The sequence below is a fragment of the Scomber scombrus genome, chromosome 3 (assembly GCF_963691925.1).
Source record: "Scomber scombrus chromosome 3, fScoSco1.1, whole genome shotgun sequence".
Lineage (NCBI taxonomy): Eukaryota > Metazoa > Chordata > Actinopteri > Scombriformes > Scombridae > Scomber > Scomber scombrus.
Window position 1 is genome coordinate 10,053,592 of NC_084972.1, and position 22,233 is coordinate 10,075,824.

The 22,233-nt window shown below is 43.5% G+C and overlaps 2 protein-coding genes across 8 annotated transcripts in view; one reads left to right on the top strand and one right to left on the bottom strand.

The window, feature by feature from the left end:
* Positions 1–14,669, top strand: part of ncoa3 (nuclear receptor coactivator 3) — a 35,050-nt gene extending 20,381 nt beyond the window's left edge. For 4 of the 7 annotated variants that reach the window (XM_062416388.1, XM_062416387.1, XM_062416386.1 and 1 more), the window contains 21 exons: positions 2,001–2,105; positions 2,408–2,568; positions 3,811–3,911; positions 4,128–4,302; positions 4,538–4,729; positions 4,853–4,939; positions 5,334–5,477; positions 5,723–5,870; positions 5,985–6,565; positions 6,688–7,673; positions 7,790–7,913; positions 8,040–8,279; positions 8,520–8,732; positions 9,297–9,414; positions 9,588–9,759; positions 10,212–10,580; positions 10,749–10,871; positions 10,995–11,241; positions 11,337–11,529; positions 12,504–12,738; positions 12,836–14,669. In XM_062416388.1, coding sequence (XP_062272372.1) covers positions 2,020–2,105; positions 2,408–2,568; positions 3,811–3,911; positions 4,128–4,302; positions 4,538–4,729; positions 4,853–4,939; positions 5,334–5,477; positions 5,723–5,870; positions 5,985–6,565; positions 6,688–7,673; positions 7,790–7,913; positions 8,040–8,279; positions 8,520–8,732; positions 9,297–9,414; positions 9,588–9,759; positions 10,212–10,580; positions 10,749–10,871; positions 10,995–11,241; positions 11,337–11,529; positions 12,504–12,738; positions 12,836–12,847 — 4,707 coding nt within the window. In that variant the 5' untranslated portion in view covers positions 2,001–2,019 and the 3' untranslated portion in view covers positions 12,848–14,669. The other 3 variants (XM_062416391.1, XM_062416392.1, XM_062416390.1) reach the window with 3 other exon arrangements.
* Positions 14,670–19,111: 4,442 nt separating this feature from the next.
* On the bottom strand, positions 19,112–20,351 carry id1 (inhibitor of DNA binding 1, HLH protein). Its single transcript, XM_062415742.1, has 2 exons — positions 19,877–20,351; positions 19,112–19,679 (listed from the first exon to the last, which is right to left on the bottom strand). The coding sequence occupies exons 1-2, from the start codon at positions 20,237–20,239 to the stop codon at positions 19,644–19,646; spliced, it is 399 nt and encodes a 132-aa protein (XP_062271726.1). The 5' UTR covers positions 20,240–20,351; the 3' UTR covers positions 19,112–19,643.
* Positions 20,352–22,233: the final 1,882 nt, after the last annotated feature.

Consider the following 22,233-nt stretch of genomic DNA (forward strand, 5'->3'; position numbering starts at 1 on the left):
TAGTCAAATGAAGCTGATTCAGATCAGTGGCATACTGCCAGGCCTGTTAAAACTCATCTGTGGTTTGGTGGGCTGCTGCTCATAATCTCTCACTCTGCACTAGAGGTGTTGTCTGCTCGGGTTTTCTTGTTTTCAGCTCGACAGAGTGAACTAATGGAGCCTACTATTGTGAACACAGAAAACATTGTGCGTTGCAGTGATCTCAATCCCCTTTTGTTAAAGTTATGTCTATAAGAAAGATCCAGAAGTTTTTGGAGACAATTGCATTTCCGTGTTAAAACCTGTTTACGTTCACTCAGGTTTTCAGCATCAGCCTCCTCATAACCAGAATAGAAACTGTTCTACCCTGCTACATATTCCCTGTTATCAGAAAGTATCCCGGCAGACCCCCAAGCTCTACTGTTTGTCCGTTTCAGGATGTGAGACTGGCTGAGGGCTGATGTCATCTTTCTCCACTGCTGCAGAGGTGAGCCTTAGGACAGAAACCAGGAAGGAAGGAAAGAAGGAAGGAAGAACGAGAGAAGGGAGTGCAGCGAGAGGCACAGACTCTCAGCAGGAGCAGGACAGGCAGATTTAGAGAGGGTTGCTGAAAGGTAGACAGACGAAAAGCATGCGATGCAGATTTATAGTGCCGAGTGCGCATCTGAGACCGCGCGCTCTTCTAGTAGTCGTAGTAGTGGTTGGTGGGTGACTGAGCTGCATGTCCTAGCCTGCAGTTTCGGAGCTAGAGTTGCATAATGGTTCCCATCCGTTCTACACTTTTCCACTCTGGAATGAGCTCACTCTTCTGTGTTTTAAGACCGCTTGTGTGTGTCAGCGTTCGTTCAAACTCTTACACACACACACACACACACACACACACACACACACACACACACACACACACACACGCAGACACAAATTGGAGGACAGCCTTGTAGTTGTACAGCAGCTTTGTGTGTGTTTCTGGGTGGGAATAGGAAAGAGCAGTGACCTTAGAGGCTGGCTACAGAAGGTTTCCTCCATGGTGAACTCTTAGGGGGTCAGACACAGGGCAATGCCAGAGCAAAAAAACAAGGGCAGGGTCCCCAGCCCAGAGCAGCTACACCCAGGGAGGGAGGGAGAGAAAGGGAGGGGTCTTTTTGAGGATGGTATTGGGTGGGGGGGGCAGTTAAAACCTATTGGAAGAAAGAACGGATATAACACAGTATCGAGAATGCAGGGGTAAAGGGAATGCGGAAGAGGGATAATTCTTACTAGTCCCTGGAATACAGTGTAGAGCCTCGCCTGGATTGTTTTCTAGGCTCCACAAGCTTGAGCAGTATGTGTTTTTTTTTTGCTCATGCAGTCCCAGGCAGTCAGACAAAGAGGCAGTCTGGTGAATATGCGCCTTGCTGGGACAGTACAGTAGCTGCTAGCGCTCCTCATCTCCTTTACAAACTGTGCCACGACATGCCTGAGCATGTAAGTGTACTGAAAAACGGTTTGTATACGCAGTGTGTACGTGTGTTACGGCTGCTAGCAAGAGTGGTATGGTTCGAGCGGGCAGGCTGGCTGAACGCAGGATGACCCATCTCCCCCAAGGCTCCAAATCACTACATCATCATCAGTCGCTCTTCACAGTGGAACAGATGAGATTTCACTCCCATCAAACACTAAGCAGGAACCAAGGCTGCTTTACTAACTGGATAGTTTTCCCTCATAAATCTGTAGGAATCTACAATCTACTCTTCCTCTAGATGTCACTTCATTTATAACCCCAACTGCTTGGGGGATTTAGTTGATTTTTTTTTTTCCATAACTTGACACTAAGCTTTTAAGGTTTGCCTCAATTTGGTGTAATTTTTGGCAGACAGCTGAGGGCACTTTCCAATCCACACTTATCCTTTAATTAGATTGCACTGCACACATATGAGCGTATAAAAACCACACTCTCAGTTCATTCCCGCTGATCATCTTGCACTGTTTGTATGTGTGTGTACATGTATATGTATATATGACATGTGGGCGTGTGGTTCCAGGTGCTGATATGCGCTGAAGATGAGTGGCGTAGGAGACAATTCGCTGGAGCCGCTGTGCCCCGACCGCAAACGTAAACTGTCCACCTGTGACACGCCGGGCTTAGGGTGAGTGCTGGAACTTGTGTTAAATGTAAATCAAATCTCAGTTCACTGTGTCTGCTGCTGTTTTTTGGGTGTGAATGTCAGCAAGTGCATGAGGTCACCTCCTTCTTGGCCTCACTTCACGTCAACACCCTTACACCCCCCCCCCCAATCCTCATCCCCACGCCCCCTGGTTCAAACGTGTGTCTGCTGCTAGCAACCATCTAAAGCATCTGAGCCCCGGCCGTATGGCCTGCATACGGAGGGGAGCATGTGGAGGTGAGGTTGTCATGGCAACATGTCTAATCCCCTTGGTGCCCCGGCAGGTGTGACAAGCGTCGGAGGGAACAGGAGAGCAAGTACATCGAGGAGCTGGCTGAGCTCATCTCTGCCAACCTCTCCAACATCGACAGCTTCAACGTCAAGCCTGACAAATGTGCCATCCTCAAGGAGACCGTCAGGCAGATCAGACAAATCAAAGAGCAAGGTACCACCTCTTTGCAAATTTACACACATACACTCCACATACAAGAGGATCTCATTTATCTTTCCCTTATTTGTATCTGGGGAGTAAACAGTGAATAAAGTTAGAGCAGATCTTGTCAAGTACCCTGCTGCAGGACAGATGATGCCAGTGATGAAGTGGTGCGTTTGGTTCATGGCCAGGGTGCCGCAGACCGACAGGCAGTTTGGCTGTTTGTATCGCTAGGGGTAAATGAACACCAGTAATTGAGACCAATCCTTGGTGGTCATGGCTCAAGGCTGTCAGTGACAGTGTGTATCTGTTAGTGCCAAACCCGCTTCGCTCTGGGAGACTAATGACACCGGTGACTCAGAAATCAGACCTTATAGAGAGTCGCTCCTATCCGTAGGCCATTTTCCAATCATTCTGCAGATTTGACATGATTGGATAGGCAAAGTAGGATATTTCCTTCCACCTGTTTTAGCTCGGTTGAGATTAGATCTGCAAGGTTAAGTGGGTAAGGAAGAGAGAGAGAGCAATCATATTGGAATCTACCCAGAGGGTCACAGCTGGCTACTGCTGGCCCCAGCGTTGTGCAGCCAGGTTGCCATAGTTACAGGATGGGAATGATGGAGGGCCTCTCTTTTATTCTTCTGTTTTCTGTCTGTTGTGCATTTATCACACCTTTCCCCTCCCCAGTTTACACATATATTCTTTTTATGCAATCCGTTTTATCAAGTGTCTGTCCATTTGTCTGTCACTGCCATGTCTAATCTGTTAGCTTGCACTGCTAGCTTGGTTTAAAATGGCATTAATTCCAGTGTCATACTATTTGTCGTCTTGCTTAGTGTCTCACACCACAGATAACCCTGCTATATAGAGTGGTATCTAACAAAGCCTCAGACACATGCTGATTTTAAAAATAGAAAGGCATGCTAACCATGCATCCATGACTCCTGCTGCCACCTGGTGACTAGAAGAAGTATTTTATTTCATTGTGTTAAAGAAGCAGCTCTCACAGCTAGATGGAAGTCACAGAATGGTCGCCTTGAAAATTAACTGTGGTCAAAAAATCACTGTTCATGTGCACTTAAAATTCTTGCATGTTTCCTTTTGAGAATAAGAGCTAGTTGAAACACATAATGGAAATAATTTGCAGTATGTAAAGAACTGAATAAAAAAATCTAGATGTATTGATAGCTGTTGTAAAATGACACTTTTCACGCTCTTCATCAGTAGTGTGTGATGTTCTTCATCTGTCCTCAGGAAAAAGCTCTTGCAGTGCTGACGATGTCCAGAAGGCAGATGTGTCCTCTACTGGTCAAGGGGTCATTGACAAGGACCATCTGGGACCTCTGCTCCTACAGGTCAGCTTGGGGACAATCACTCAGGGGCAAAAGACCAACACCCATTAGCTCCCTGTCCATATGCTGGATCATTCATTGCTTACATGTTGTTGATAGAAAAGTGTCAGGTGGTTTCCAGAAGGGCGAAATTGTAATCAAATAAGGTGTATATAATTTAGTTATTTGTATTGATATCTCTCTCTTAACTCAAGTCTCCATTTATCTGCTGGTTTTTAGGCCCTGGACGGGTTTCTGTTTGTGGTGAACCGAGAGGGCAGCATTGTATTTGTGTCAGATAATGTGACACAGTACCTGCAGTACAAGCAGGAGGAGCTGATTAACACCAGTGTGTACAACATCATCCACGATGAGGACAGGGAGGAGTTTCACAAGAATCTGCCTAAGTCCAACGGTGAGACATTGGTTCATAAATCCACCTAAATCTACTTTTAAACATGGTCACATACTCACACACACACACACACACACACACACACACACACACACACACACACACACACACACACACACACACACACACACACACACACACACACAGACACACACACACACCAAACACACACACACCACACACACCTGTCTAAAGAATGACTGAACATCTCCACATCATTTGTTTTTCTTTGTAGCACCAAATGGGCCATCGTGGGGTGGAGAGGCACCTCGGCAGAAGAGCCACACGTTCAACTGTCGTATGCTGGTGAACTTTGTCCATGGTCAAAGTCACGGGATGTCAGAAGAGAGGCCCGGGGTCCAGCGCTATGAGACCATGCAGTGTTTCGCCCTCACTCAGCCCCGGGCCATGATGGAGGAGGGAGAAGGTACAAGTCGTAGATAGCAGTTTTAAATGGATCTTTTTCACATCAGAAATATATAATCTATATATGAAGTCTTTAACACTGTCTTCAAATAAAGACTTAACATTGTGTTGTGTCTTTGCTCAGATTTGCAGTCATGTATGATCTGTGTGGCACGACGCATTACTGCAGTGGAGAGGACGGAGAGGTTTAGCACTCGCCATGAACTGTCTGGTAAGCTCCCACCTCCACCTAATAGATTCCACTATTTTCTAAGGGTGTATTAATTTTGCATACATGTAAAATGACCTTTAGAAAACATTTTAGGCCCAGTACTTCAGAAAGACCTTCCTCAAACAAGCTATGGTTATAAATGCTGTGTTATGTGGCATTGGTAGATACTGTTTACCTGTGCCTTTTTAAAAAGATAACAAACATAACTTTTCAACAACAACAAAAATTAATTCCAGCAGTACTTGTACTGAGGTCTACTATATACAGATATACATATATGACACAGACTGTATATTCTTTATACACTCATTATTTCCTGGTTTACATGAACACATCCCTTCATCACCACTAGCCATTTATCTGTATAATTCTAACTTTGCATCTTCTGTTGCAGGTAAACTTATTGAAATTGAACAGCAGGGCTCTCTTCACACCACTATGCGCCCCGGTTGGGAGGACCTGGTGAGGCGCTGCATGCAGATGTTCCTCAATCGAAGCGAGGGACAACCCTGGTCTTACAAACGCCATTATCAAGACGGTGTGTAGTTTTGTCTTCCTACATGCTAACCTTCCTTGTGACCTACATTTAGTGACGAGCATTTGACATATGCACATCTGACAAACATTGTCACAGACAGTGTCAAAAACATGATCCGTTATTATGGGTATCAGTGAGGCAGGTTTGAGCTTTGCCAAGAAGGCGTTGATCACAAAGGTCACAAGTCACACACAAGTTGCTTCATCTTAATCAGTGACACTTGTTCTCCTGTTTTTCCGCTCCAGCTTTCCATAATGGCCATGCAGAGACCCCGCTATACCGCTTCTCGCTCTCAGATGGCACCCCAGTCACAGCCCAGACCAGGAGTGACCTCTGCAGGAATCCCAACACCAATGAACCGCACTCTTTTCTCTCCACACACTTGCTTCAAAGGTGCAAATGCGTTCAACAGTTAAAACTAGGAGAATACTCTTAAAATTAAATGATCGACTCACTGCAATTTATATACTTAAACTTTGTTCTGTTCTTATTTTTATCTTTTTCTAGAGAGCAGAATGGTTATCGTGGCAACCAAGGTGGAGGCATAAGACCTCAAAGCATGGGTGTGAACAACCCCAACCAGCAGATGAACATGGGCCCGGGGGGGGGCATGGGCATGAACAGGGGCTACGGCATGCCTGAGCAGGGAAACATGGCACAAAGAGGCGTGCCTCCTTATGCTGGGGGTAACCGCATGAATCCAATGAACCAGATGAATCAAATGAACCCCATGCACCAGATGAACCAGATGAATCAAATGAATTCCATGCATCAGATGAACAACATGGGTCAAATGAATCAAATGAATTCCATGCATCCGATGAACTCCATGAACCAAATGGGGCCCATGAATCAGATGAATCAGATGGGCCACCATGGCATGCATCAACAGCAGCACCAGCACCAGCATCAGCAAATTGGTCAGTTCCACGGAGGTGGAGGTGGACCTGGAGGCGGAGGGTACGGGATGGGAATGACCAGTCCACCGCAGACAAGTCCGGGAATGAACGGCCCCCCGCACAATGTCGTGGGCTCACCCCGAGTCCGAGGAAGCCCTAAGATGGGTGCCAGCCCCTTCTCTCCAGGCGGTATGAACCAATTCTTATTAATTCCATGTAGAAAATCACAACGTCTTGAATTACATGTATTCTGATAATTGTTTTATTAACTTCATGAATTGCTCACATGCCTGTGGTTGTGTTCTTTGCAGGTATGAACTCTCCAATGAGCTCCAGTCACCCCGGTAATTCTGGAGGTGGAGGAGGAACCACCACCTTCTCCAGCAGCTCTTTGAATGCCCTCCAAGCCATCAGCGAGGGAGTGGGCAATCCAATGCCCTCCCCACTTACTTCTCCTCCTGCACACAAGCCCGACAGCTCACCAAGCATCAATTCCACCAACCCGGCAGCAGGAGGACCCTGTAAACCAGGCCTCCCAGCCCACTGTGACTCCAAGAGCCCAGGCAACTCACTGGGGCCTGGAGGAGAGCAGCAGCCTCAGCAACACCCACACACCCCCACCAGCGAGGGCCCTCCTGACAAGCCAGACAGCCAGGCCAGCAGAGAGGCGGGCCCGGCTGGGGGAGAATCCAACCGACGAGTCCCTGACAACAAGTCCCACAAAAAGCTTCTGCAGCTCCTCACCTCCCCTACGGATGAGCTGGTGCCACCTAATCACACACCAAGCTCCGGCCCCAGTTCCACGCCTGAGGCTAAAGATGGAACAGCAGGCGTCACCAGCCCCTCTTCATCGACGGGAGTGTCTTCCTCGACAGGTGGGAGTCACGGTGGCGTGTCCTCCTCCGGTGCTGCGGGACATTTTACAAGTCAGTCACTACAGGAGAAGCACAAAATCCTCCACAAACTCCTGCAGAACGGGAACACTCCCGACGAGGTGGCTCGGATCACAGCTGAGGCCACTGGGAAGAGCAACTTGGAGTCAGGGGGACCGGAGGCTGGGCCTGCAGCTGCTGGAGGGGTTAGGGGATCAGATACAAAGCAGGAGCAGCACAGCCCTAAGAAGGAGAAACCCCATGCACTCCTCCACTACCTCCTCAATAAAGACGACTCTAAAGAGGCTGGTGATATCAAGCCAAAGCTGGAGGAGATCGAGGCGAGGGGATCTCAGGGGGCAGGGGTCACCAGTTCTGAGTCCCACTCCATGGATGGCAAGGTCAAGTTGGAGCCATCTGATGAGGTTAGGGGTTTACCAACATAACGAAACATCTTCTTTTGTACACAAGTTGTTAGAGGTAGTTAAAAATACACCGCAGAACATTGTTTACTAATCATTGTTTTGTATCAATGTTTTAGACGGAGACCCTGGAGACTATTCTGGGTGTTCCCAGGAACAGCTCTGGCTTCTATCCTGAACCAGACTCCAGAGCAGGGAAGGAAGTGGGAAACAAACAGGGAAATATGCCTGACAGTTTACACGGTAAGTCAGTCAGTCTATTTAGGGCAATATCATCTTGTTACCATTCTCTGTTCTTCTACAATGTGCATTCTTAATCTTAGAACCTAAACCTACGTAAACTAACTTTGTCTGTTTCATGTGTTTCAGATGGGGAGAGAGGCCCCATGCCTCCAGCTCAGCGAAGCACCTATCAAAGAGCTTTGTCCATGGATGCCAAGCCAATGGGTGGAGAGGGAGCAGTGGGAGGCGGGCTAGCTGGGAGAAGGAACGTCCCCTGTCCCACACTGGTCAAACAGGAGAACGTGGATGTTCCAATCCGACCTGGGGGTGTACCCAATGGCTTTCCTGGAGGCATGGGTGTGTGTCCACCACGAGGCAATCCAACAAGTAACTTAACTACTTATTTATTAGCATGCACCAAGCTTCAACAGGCGTCAGTCAGCCTGACCTTTATGACAATGTGGGTCCCACTCAATAAATAGTTTAGAGATATTTGTTCCCACATTATTTTATTTTTTTAATTTTCAGTTAAACCTGTCTTTGAATGTACAGAGGCTTATGAGCCAGTATTTGTTATGTTGTTAAGCTTGATTATTAAACACTATTTATGGTCTTTGTGTTGATCAGGAGGCATGGGCAGAGGAATGGGAATGCCCCAGCGCCCTCCCATGGCAGGGCCAGGGGACTGGGGAATGCCAAGACCCAATGCTGGCCCTGTGGCTGGACCAGGCCACCCTGGTATGGGTCGCTCTGGCCCAATGGGGGGACCCATGATCAACCGCTCCAACAGTGTGCCTGCTAACACCAGGTCTATGCTGCAACAGCAGCTCATGGATATGGGTATGTCACATGTCTCAGTTGTAGATGCATGATTGCATGTGCTTGTGGTTAAATAATAAATATTATAATGTGTACATAATGTCAATTGCTAGTTAAATGCTAGTTAACACAGTTGCATTATTCGAAGAAGTAAAAATAACAAAAATGCATTTAGTCCTTCTGTTATCAAACATCTTTAATCCAAACCCCCTCAATGAATCAATCAAATCGTATAGTGATAACGTTTTTATAATTTTAATTAATTATTTTCATTAGCAGTTTATATTATATTAATATTATAATGTGGTTTAAATTATTTATTCAGACGTTACCAGAGCATATAGTGATTACTTAAAACTATGAGTTAGAAACAAGTCTTCATCCATACTTTAAATAGAGAAAATCGTGTCCTACATATTTTGTGAAGCTGTAACAGGTGAATGTTTGGTATTTTTACTTTAATAAGAGTTATGTGATAAATTGCAGTGAATATCACTCACAACCATTTCCAGTTATTTGATTGCTAATTTGATTAATTGTTTCTGCTCTGTTTTGATCTCATGCCACCTACTATCTCTTCTTTAGGTGCCAATGAAGGCAGTATGGGTATGAGCCCATTTGGTGGACATGGACCCCCACCTCAGTCCCCCTCTTGGGCAGAATCTGCCATGGTAATGGACAGACCAAGGACTAACACAAACAGGTAAATCTTTGCACTGGTCCCAACTGTCTGTATTTTCTCGGTTAGCCTAAGGCTGAATTCACAAGCTGACCTTAATAGTGTGATTGCAGTGAGCTTTTCTTCACTTCTTAGCTTTAATAATGTATGAAAGTAACAAACATGACCTAACATCTCTTGTGTCATTTGCGTGTTAGGGAGCAGTTTGGGCATCCCCTGGATGAGCTCCTAGGGCCCCTGACCAACAGTGATGGCCCGGGTGATGAACGGGCACTTCTGGACCAACTGGACTCTCTGCTCAACACAGCTGATGTCATTGCTCTGCAGGAGATAGACCGAGCCCTAGGCATCCCTGAAATTGTAGGCCAGGTACAGGACACCATCCTTGCTACAGCACACTCATTTTGTTAATGATCATGTATAAAGTCATTTTGCACAAAGACAAGTTCAGTTTGAAAATGGTAACACAGAGATTGTGTTGACACTCAAGGGAGCATTAAGGGTCCCAAATGAACTTCAGTGCCTGCCCAAAAATAACTCCATATTATAATTATAATATGATGTTTTAATGAAGTTCTATTATTGTAATTAGACAGTTGTAATGGCATGTGAATGTGACATCTTTGTACTTGAATGTTTACTTACAGAAAATATTGAGCACTAAGTTCATGTTCTGCCGGGGGTCTGTAAACCTGTGATACTTGTCGTTCTCATGCTGTTGTTTTGTGTCTGTATATGTTTCATGTCTTTGTACCAAGTGCACTTTCATGGAAAAACTGTTATCCATCTTTGTGTTGATACTGAACTTCTCTGTACTCCAGACCCACGGACCTGAGGGCCACCAGCAGGGTCAGGATCAAGGCCAGGGTCAGTGCCCGCCAACAGAGCCTTTCCCAGGGCCGGACTCCTCCATAGGCATGGACCAAAAACCCATGTATGGCCAAGGCTACCCTGGGCCTCCAGGGCCCCCCTCCATGGTCATGCAGCCTGGTTATGGTGGCAACACCATGCAGGGCCAGTCTCCTGCAGGCTTCAACCCTATGATGAATCAAATGGGCCAGACAGGGGGCTTCCCTGGCATGGCGGGCATGGGCAGCATGGGCAACCCCCGGGCAAACATAAGACCTCGCATGATGACTGCCACCAAGCCTCTCAGACTGCAGCTACAGCAGAGACTGCAAGGACAACAGGTGATCTAACACACACAGATAATGTTCATCCTAACGGCGACCTTCTATATCATTATGTTGATAATATAGCAGGCCAACTTGTTCTGAAGAGTGGGTGGCTTTTTGGATGCTAAGTTAACATTGAACATCAAAATGAACACGCTGTCTTTTTCTTCTCTCATCTGGCAGTTTATGAACCAGACCCGACAAGGCATCAAGATGGAAAACGCCCCTGGAGGAAACCCTGCTATGCGTCCAGGCATGCAACCTGGTATGCAGCCTGGCATGCAGCCTGCAGGCATGGGTGGTCAGGTGTGTAATCAGCACTTCCTCACATCCAAAGTAGTAGTGTGCATTCACTTGCCACTTAAATTATTTCCATCAAGTCACCAATTGTAAAAGAATTGAGGTCAAAGAATTGATGTTTGTCCGCAGTCTGGTTTCCTGAACGCCCAGATGATGGCTCAGAGGAGCAGGGAGATGATGACCATGCAGATGAGGAGGCAGCGGATGATGATGCTGATGCAACAGCAGCAGCAACAGCAGCAGCAAGCGCAGGGAGCAGCAGCAGGCTTCAGCCCCCCCCCAAATGTCACTGCACCAGGAGGCATGGACAGCACTATGGGAGGCCCCCCCATGAACCAGCCTGGACAGCAGGGCTTCAACTATGGAGGTAACTATGGTGAGTTGACTGAACCAGAGCTGGTTGTCTGTACCATTTCCTTCCTGGATTTGAAATTTTCACTCATGACTGCTCTCTTGTTGTTGCACTTGCAGGGATGAACCAGCAGGGGGACCCGACATTCATGGCTCCAGGTAGCAGCCCATCAGGAAACATGATGTCAGGGCGAATGGGGGTTCCTCCTCAGAGCAACATGATGCCAGGGATGCAAGGAAATCCACAGGGAGGGCCCATGTATGCATCAGGAGAAATGAAGGGCTGGCCACAGGGCGGAATGCCACGCAACAAGTAATCAAGCTTCCCTAGAGCTAATTTATTTAGATATACATTTTATTATTATTTAGTAGGGATGCTCGATATTGACTTTTCTGCCGATATCCGATATTCCGATATTCCCCAACTCTTAATTTCCGATACCGATATCACCCGATACCGATATTTGCAGGCTTTTTACACCAAAACTATTAGGTAACAACATAACATATCTCCTACTATTGAATTAACACATTATGCCTAATTTTATTGTGATGCCCCACTGGATGTATACATAAATGCAACATGGCTTTCCAAATGTAAACACTGTCTGTGCAAAATAAGAGAACAACTTCAATTTAAGTTATGGAAAAAAGTGCCAATATGACACTGCCATATTTATTATGCTGCTTTGCAGTAATTGCAAGTTACAAATGTACTATCCATAGGACACACTTGGAAATAGTTCCAAACCACAGACATAAGCCCCGTTTCTGGAGGCGGGACATTTTATAGGAACGTCCTCTCACTCGGTCCTCTCAGCTGTTGTGTCTCCAGCAGAGTAAGACCCACCGGACTCTGACGTCACAGAGGCGACTCGCCGAAAGCATAACAGAGAAAATGACAACAAGGAGGTAAACCTTGTTTCTGTTTGTGTGTTCGTGTACATGGCGGTGGACGCTATGAACTTGTTAGCAACGGTTAGAGACCCACGAGTCTAGCGTGTTGTTGTTGTTAAATGTCATCAAGCGCACGCCGGTAAACGTCCCATGCTGCATTCATGCAGGCTCGGAAATGCTGAAGCCTACAGAACAAATATCGGTTATAAAAACCCGATACCGATACTTCCCGATATTACATTTTTAAGTGAATATCGGCCGATAATATTGGGGGGGCAATAATATCGGACATCCCTATTATTTAGCAGTTATTTAAGTCAACATGTAATTATCATTATTTTAACACCATACTCAAAAGAGTCTTAATCCCTATTTTTGTTGGTCTTCCAGCGCATACCCTCAGCAACAGTTCCCCCAGCAGGCTAACCAGGGCCAGTTTGGACCCATGATGATGAACAACTCTATGGGCAGACCCGGGCCAGTCAGCGGAGCCGGTGCAGGCCAGTTGGGCCAAATGCCAGGACAGATGCAAGGACAGATACAAGGCCAGATGCAGGGCCAGATGCAAGGCCAGATGGGCATGAACCCCATGGGAATGGGCAGGATGCCAATGGGACCTGATCAGGTAGATAATACCTTGACACACAGAGGTTAAGTACTCTTACATGTGTTTCAGCTGATATTTGATAACACAGCTCATTGGGTTTTTTCTGTCTCTGCAGAAGTATTGCTGATAACCTGTAGCTGACAGCAGAATCTGGAGCAGTGTAGGCCCCGAGAAAAGCTGTACCCACACAAACACACACATACAGAGTTCTCCAGCACAACACACTGCTCATCCAGGAGGAAGTGGGCTACAAGGACAAACTTGCGGCGGGTTTCTTCTCCACCCGAACCCTCACATACTGTAACCCTCTTTAGGTGACGCGCAAACACAAACATGTCAGTGTGCTTGTGCTCGTTTGTGTGTGTTCACGTGAACGACCTGGAACTGTCGGGCAGTATTCAGCGTCACAGTCAGGCTGCAGAACGGGACTACGGTACAACTGGCTGTGGCTGCACTTTACCTGGAGGCTTCTGTATGGAAAAAAAGGATTGATGCAATATTTCCTCATCATTACAGCCTTACTAGAAATTCAATGCCTTTCACAACAATGGGTTTCTCTTTTCTTTTCTTATCCTTTGGATGCGCCTCATTCTTTAAAGTCATTGGAAGCTATAAGCACACAGTTTACTATGTTATGCAGATTGGAGCAATAACTCTTGCCTCTATGCTTTAGACTGTAACTGAGCATCGTAACCCCTGTTATAAGCAAATGAATGGTACTGCAGTATTAGATGTCTCAAATGTCCTCTGTGAATATGAATTGTAAATATTCTACAAATTATATCAAACATGCTTTTAAAAGGCCCATATTGCACAAAGTATGAGACCTGGTTGTATTTTTGTGTCCAGTAGGTCAATACTGATTTGGTTGATTTGCTTTTTTTCTTTTCTTTTCTTTTTTTAATGCCTTTGCAAATATTGCAAGTGTGTTTGGGTTTTCCTTCCCTTGTTTGCCATTTTCTGAATGCTGTATTTTTTTTATTTTTTTCCCCCCGAACAGTCATGTATTTCATGTTTTTAGCGAGGCACTTTTACTTGTGACATGGATCTGATGAGTTGAAGGTTTGAGCTTTCACACAAAGTTTTATGGCAAGGCGGCGGAAGCGACTTCTGTCAGGACAGTTGATTTACAGAAGATTATTTTATTGGTTTGTGTGTGAGGTGGGCTGTGTGTGTATGTGTGCGTGCGAGCATGTGTGTGTTTGTGTCTCGCTGCAGTACAATGAAGACACACACTCCTCAGTTCACCAACAGGCCTGGTCCTCACAGTGTTCTCCCGCTCCTCGCACCAACTCTGTCTGTCCAGTGTATTTTTTATTCACACCATCTTCTTTTGACTGTTATTCTCAACTCGCTAAATCTACCTTTTCAACATGCGCAATCCAAAGATATTTTTCCACATCTTTGTATAGTTTCTGAGGTTCTGGTGTACATTTTTTATGATATGCGTTATATTATTCTGACGGTAAATGGGTACATATCATGGATCTATAGAAGCATATGATGGTTATGTACTGTACACATAAAGGCCATGGGGCTACGTTGTTCAACAGTGACAAGCTACCAGTGCAGTGCGACAAGGACTGGAAACTAACAACCCCCCCCGCAGCAAGTTTTTACATCCAGGAAAAAAAAAGATAGCGAAGCATGTTTGCTGTGAGAGAAATACCAATGGAATGATATCCATTTCAAGACATATCAATATCTCTTCTATTCTCTTCAGGAAACAACTTCATTTTATGTCCAGATTTTGTTACTTCAGGAAAAAGGAACTTTGTAGAGTTTGAATGAAGTGCAAAAAGAGGCAAGAGATTGTTTGGTTGTTTTTTGTTTTTCTTTGTTTGGAGGTAAAATAAGCTGTCATTTTACAGGATGTATATTACAGATTTTTTCTGTTGATGTTGATATCAATGTAAATACAAATTTCTATTTAAACACTCTCGACTCTGGCTCTGTGATTATCAGCAAGTATACATCCATGAAATGTATTTGTTTCTGACTATGGTAATGGTAAATACAGTCAATATATTGCATTGATAAGATGAATTTAATCAAACAAAACAGATGAGGGCTGCTACTGTTGCCCTTCCCATTCCAGTCCAAACCTACTGTAGGGTAAAATGTTGGTGACAATTACTAACAATGAACAATGTTGTATCTGCTAAAAGGGTACTTGATTGTTGACTATTATTTGCTAAAGATGATCAAATCTGAAGGCATTATGTTAAACGAAGAGGTGTATGTGATTCTGCAACTACTGAGTGAATAAGTATAAGAAACCACAATATATGTGATTATATATACCACACTTTTATATTATTATTATTATTACTATAGAAAAAAAATGCAGTAAGAAAAGTAATTGGGTAATATTAAACTTAAAGAAATCTATGATAAACACTGCTCACACAGCTAACAGCAGCTGTGGGGAATAGTGGGTGGCACTGAGGGGAAAAAACAGAACTCAAGGCCAAGCTTACAGGCTCCTAGAGACCGAAACACCTGCAAGCATAGAAATGAATGGGGAGAATGGAGCAGCCACAAAAAGTGGCTGGGGGCATCTTTAGGACAGGTGCCAAGAAAATGAGATCATGTTGGGTTGGAAGAAGCGGATTGGTTGAAACTCACTCCACAGTGGGAGGGGGTGGAAACTTTTTGCAGGGGTCAGCAATATAGACAGTATAAAAGAGACCCCAGTTTTTAGTTCTTTGTGTCATTTATACATAGATTCTGTCTGTGTATGTTGGCTCCAGGTTTTGCTGTCAACAATAAAACTCTTAACTGCATTCAGCTGGACGACTCCTGGTGATTTTTGATTGAGTCTTTTTGGAACTTCAACATTTTTCGAACGACGAAATACTTAGAAATAATTAGAGACTACACTTCACACAGCCTATACTTTAAAGGATAATCCCACCGTTTTTTCAAGTCTACATTAAAGCAATACTAACATTCTCAAATGTTTATTGAAAAGGGTTGTTTTAATTGTTCCTTCTCCCCTTAATGATCGATCACCTCCTGTAGTAATCACTATGTAAGTTATGGAGACCAAAATTTGCAAAAATGCATTCTAAAGTTTAAGCAACATTAGTCATTTTTAGTATGAAAGTATCTTTGTGTTTCTTCAGACTATTTTCTTACTCAGAGGCAGCAGAAGAGTAATCACAATGTGGTAATAAGGTAGTAAAAAGACTAACTTTTGTAACTTTGGAAATACCAATTTGAGCTGATGCAAGACTCATATGAACTCCGCTCAACTTCAATGCATTTTTGCACAATACAAGTAATGTTGTTTTTTTTCCCCCATCACTTTACGATGAAACTGTTTTAAGAAGGGATTTTTGCAGCCAGAATAGACTAGAAGAAACAAACATAAAGCAAAGCAGTAACTATTTTGTAAGAATTGTTTTAAAATTTAAAAAAGAAAACAATGTGAACCTATTCTTTAAAGCCCCATTGAAGATGTGTTTTAAGACAAAAATACTCTGCTTTTAATAATGATTTGTGTCCAATGTTTTATTATGTCCTTACAGATATGTTTTGGTGCACTTTTGCATTTAACTGACAGTTGATAGTGCAAAGAAGGCAATGACAACAAGGTTCCTGGCCCGAGTCGAGATGTTGCAGTTATGTGGTAACAAAGATGCTTTGTGTCTCATGCTCTTTTCACAAAAACATAAATTACTCCATGAAAATCTTTAAAATGACATTTACTCCCTCATTGAAAAATACAGAATATACAAATATGGAAATTGTTTAATTTCAAAAGTTGAACTGCTGAACTCAAAATGCCTCCAACTTAAGGTCCATTCTCAGTGTATGAGCACTGAAGGCTTCAAGTTTCCCATCACTCTTGTGTAAACTGAATTCTGGACCACAATTGGTTTCAAAATAGACATGAATATATGATGCATGTACGTTCACGCTATAAAACTCAGGTTTAAGGTGAGCACAGAGAAACTTTGCTCAGCAGAAAAAAGTGAAAACATCCTTCTACTGTCAAACTCTGTATATACATCATTCTGCAGCATGAAGCTCAAACATACACAAACAATAACAAGATAACAAGCTAAACACATTTTAAAGTGGAAGGAAGTTTTTTTTTAAAAAGTCAGTAGTATTAATACTACAATATTTAAAATTTCATTTAAGTAAATGTACAAGTATTATCTAGAACATGTACACAGCATCAGTGTTATGTTACGATGTAGCCTACATTATTACATATTTGTGTAAGCAGCATGTTAATGCAGTAGATGGCCATGATTGAAATAACTTTAACTACTTCATATGGTTGCTATGGATAGTTTAATTTACACCAATGCATTATATTTTTTAAAAGATAACATTTTTTAAGCAAAATCTGCAACAAAAAAAGACCCCCCCCCCCCCCACTCCCTCCGAAATGTATGTAGGATGTTTTTAAACCATAATTTAAAAAGTCCAGATATAAAATTAAAAGGGATACAGAATATTACTCTACTACATTATTAGGAATAATCAGGCCATAATTAAACTTAAAAAGAAAAATGGAAATTGAAAAAGCAAATGAATTTTAAATGATCATTTGAAAATTTAAAGTGACAATGAAAAAAGTGAAATTTAAAATAATGTATCTTGATTCGCTTTTTATTTTGTATTCATTTTAACCCAAAATATGCTGTATAGAAATGAAGTGGGGAATAGCACGATAACATTGACTATTCTTAAGAACTGTATTTCCAGCAGGGAGAGCTGTTGTCTATTAAAAACACCAACATATCCATACCATGCACACAGTGAAACAGGCTGCATTAGACTGCAAGTCAAGGCAGGGTCACTAGAGGGCGCTGATTACAAGAAAGAGTTGGAAGCAGGGACATGGGGTTTGATTCATGTTTACAGGTTGACGGATTAAAATAAGAATAATCATAATAATTAAGAATGAAGCAAATCTAAAATCCACCACACAGACCTAATTGGATTTAATGGTAATAAAACACTGTGTACAGACTTATTATGGACGCCACAACAGCCTGGTCTTCACTCCTCCACAGCTCTACCATATTACATAAGAGGGATTTGCATCTACCATATAGATAATTATATGTGATTAGAAATTCACACAGTAAATACATTAAATCATTTATAAGGAGCATATCAAAGAAAACATTAAAGAATTATACATGTTAAACAAATCTATTGAGCTACTTACAGCTCAAGCAGTGTATGTTTCTAAAAAAAAAAAATCTTTAAAAAAAATGACGTGTATATATTAATAGCAGACTTATAACATACGAGAGTACTGTGGGAATCTGTACCCGCGAACGCGCCCCTCTGTCTCTCTCTCTCTCTGAGTGTTGGCGTGGTTCCCGGCCCATCTGCGGCCTGGCCCGTGGATTACTGTTTGTTAATGTTTCAATCAGCTGTGTGTTGAGGAATGTGGAGCTATTTAACCTGAACTTCCCCAGGTGTGCCGAGGCGCCGCTCAGTCTGGGCCCCGCCGCCCTCCCCTGCCCTTGGCACAAAGCTATCACACAAACACAATCACACACTGGCCACGCCGGGGCTGCAGCTGTGCGCATCGCACCGCAGGGAAATGAGAAAAACATTGCACATGGGAGACAGAATAAATCTTATAACGAATCGCCTAGCCAAAGCCATTTTAACCCCTGCAGTGCCGAGAGAGACTCAAAATGCTGATTTACACGAGAAAATATTGAAACACCATTTTTAAATGGATGTTTTATGAAGGGAAACTAACTTTTTTAAATGAATATATCCTTGTTTCTAATAATGCATCTTACATCACTTTATTTTTGGTGGCGAATTGTTACATAGACGTACAAAAAAAGTTTAATTATGTTGAATAAATATTGTTTAATTTATTTCATTGTATCTTCAGATGTCTCTCAGATTTTACCTCTTATTTGTCAAGACCTTTAGACTTGACGATTTAAAGTGAGACTTCCTCTTGTAATGTGATACGTTAATGACCCATACAGAGGCAAATTACCAATTTAACTGGCTATAAGCCATTATGTTGACCACCAGCTTTGGTTTTATGTTACCAGAGGCAACAGTGAATGACTTAACAGCTTCTCCTACGTGTAGCACTTTTTTCTGTTTCGTTTCTCTTTTTGTTTTACTGGCAAACTTTAAACTCCCCCAAGTGCTCAGCAGCAAGATAAGCTATTCAGATGAATGTGTCGGCCTGCGATGAATCACAGTGATAATAAGGCTTTAACAGCCAATAATAACCACCCATGTGTTATTTTTCACGTCTGCTATTGACTTTATAAAGAATTCAATACTGAATACCCCCCCCCCCCCCCCCCCCCCAGGTGTATGATGTAAAACTGCACTTTATATAAGCTTCTCTCTCTCTCACACACAAACACAGTGACAAAGATGTTTTCTTGTTCAAAAATAATTGTCTTGTTTTAATAAAAACACCAATAAGGTACATTGTAAGAAAACAATATTTTCACATAATGTGGCATTGTAATATACAATACAGTTTGTCGCTCAGGAATCTGAGAAATTTACTTTTTTTCTTTTACAAAATGTTGAATTCTCTATATGGTTTACAGAAGATACAAGAGCGTAACAGAAACATTAGCTTTCTTTAGAAACTCTACAAGCAGCAAGCGACGCTGGTTGCACTGAACTTTTCTTGGTCCCCCGGCTAACCCAGTCTATATCTGGACATCGCCGGTCTTCTTCTTCTCTCAGGGCCCTCTGATGAATCGAGAGCCTTGAGTGACAGATCCTCAGCGCCGGAGGATGTCCACGCAACGTTATTTTTCTAGCATTGGGAGTTTGAAACGTCCCTACACAGTTCAAGGTTTTGTCACTGATGTGGTCGAGAAGTCACATCAGGTAGCCTTGTTCGTTCTTTGCGGTGCTCGCTGTGGGATGATGGGGCGATGCTCCACGAGCTCTTAACGGCACATAATCCTATCGTCTGAGCATCCATTCTGTGGGGAGAGACAAAAGGGAGGTTGATTAGTACATTTGTATTGTAAGGCTATAAGGCAGTCACGAGCAAACAGCTGCGCAATTTGGAACTTTAACGCACGGACTAGTCAAACTTTCTAGCAATGGTGCAAGCGACTAAAGTACACATTGAATTGGACTATGAGACTGTGAGGAGTATATGTGACTAGATATTTACCTCAACTGCGATGCTGGCGAGCTCTGCGTTCAGGGTGGTCAGCGGTGTGCGCGGTACGTTGCTGGCGGAGTGCTGGCGGCTCTTCTCTGGTTCATCGAGCTCGACCTGCAGGTCCCAGATGTAGTCGATGACGTGCTGCAGGATCTCCACTTTGCTGGCTTTCTTGTTGGTGGGAAGGGTGGGCACAAGCTCCTTCAGCTTGCTGTAGCAGCTGTTCATGTCCTGAAGGAAGACGCTCATCTGCTCGTCCAGCAGCGGGATCTTGCATTTGGAGATGGTCAGGCTCTGATCGGCCAGACAGCGAACCACATCGTCGCTGCCGACCTTGCTCTTCAGGGCGCAGGTAGATCCGACAACCTTCATGTTGATTAATGTAGTTTCCAAAGTTGACGAGGGAAAAAAAAGGTAAAGTAGTTCGGCAATGAGGCTTCTCCTCCTCTTAGAGATGATAGCAATGCAATGTTGACAGTTTGCAACATCCACATGGGCAAACCTCCTCGGCTTTATAGCAGAGCAGGAGCTGGGGGCGTACCCGAGTTGTGCTGTTTGAAGGCGGTGAGCCAATCAGGCGGCTGCGCTTGTATTGATGGGTCGGTTCACAACCGCAATCTCAACCAATGACTGCGCTCACCTGGTTATCGGGATTTACAATCTGTTTGAGGGATGGCGTTACAAATGGAAACAAATGTGTGTCTTTTATGGGTAATATGTGGGAATCCAGCTGTCCATAGCTTGGGGACTCTGCAGGTGTAGATTGCCTGGGGACAGTAAAGGGGTGGTGAATGCCTGCGTATGTACGGTGAGAATGTGTGTGGGATGGGACAGGATGAATGGGATGAATGGCTAATGATAATTAGGCTACCACAGTGCCCTAGATTTGCCTCTCACTCAGATGTGGATGACAATAGTACAGTGGAGTAAGAGAATACATTACATAGAGTGGCCCAAAAATTCTGGGGGAAAAAAAGGTTTACTTTTATAAAAATTGAATTCGTTTAAGATGATGTTGCTTAGAGTAAAGTTTTCTGTTTGTAAACTGTGTAAAATGTGGTGACTAAACAGATTTATCGGAATATTAGTTCAGTAACATTGCTATTAAAGGGCAGATTGTTGAATGTTGCAGAAAATATGCTGAGCAGTCATTCCCACACCACTGCTCCCTGGAAAACATGTCTCCTTTTTAGAAACTCAAAGCTTTCTTTCTTCTCTCAAACTGCACTTTTCTGGAAGCACAGAGTCTCCTTTTCTTGCCTCTGTGCGGTGAAGAAGGCTCAGTGTGAGCAGCAGCTTCACGGATTCCTTCACATGTTTCTGCAGTGTGTGCTCAGCCTTGTGTGCACACTCAGATCGCATCGCTCTGTTCTGAATCTTCCCCCCAGATTGTCCAAACAAGCCCGAGCAGACTGGCAGGCGCCAGCGCGGTGACGTCACCCATTCATCCGAGCCTTGACGCCTGTCAGCCTGGCGCCGCTCGGGCGGTCTCCATGGAGACGTCAAACAAGAGAGCTCGCACTCCGAACTCCTCCATTCACCTGCGTGGCGCGAGGAGCCCTGAGAACAAACCAGCTCTGGAGCTTTGTCGTTCATTTATCACCTCAAGCAGCGGGATGAGATTACCGCCCAGCGCACCTGCAGAGCCGCCTCTCAGCCGGCTAACAGCATAATGTTGTTACCGTATTAACACAGAGTGACCGGTGCATTCCTTCACACAGCTTTCACTACTGTACCACTGTGATTCATATAAAACTTTTTTCTTTTTCTTTTTTTAAAAACATTTTTATTTGCAGGAATTCCGTTTATCCTCGTGAATAAAGACAGTTAGTTATGTCAAATAGTGCTGACTACATTATGCATCAAACTCATTTAGGTCAGACTTCAGGACTGGTTGTACCCATATTTTTTTATTTTCCATAATATTACAGCAAATTATTTTTGAGAGACTACAGTGCAAAGTATCTTCCTTATTTTTTTCTTTTACTATTTTCAACTATAATATTTCCCAGAACACTGATGTAACATAATACCAGTGGCAGAAGAAGTATTCAGACCCTTTAAGAAGGAGTGTCACCATATTTTTTTTTAAAGTTCCATTATTAGTACAAGTCCTACATTCAAATGCTTACTCAAGTGATGAAATACTTTTGGTCAGCAAAATGCCCTAACTTTAAAAATAAAAGTATTCATTATGCAGCTATTTCTCCTGTCAGTGTTATTGGATTATCATTCCCACTGCATTAAGCATGCTGCAGTCAGCCAATGTTTTTTCCCACTTTTCATACAATGCATTATATTTAATAAGATCTTACAGTAGTATTCTGTAAAATAACTAGTAAATATAACTGTCAAGTAAATGTAAT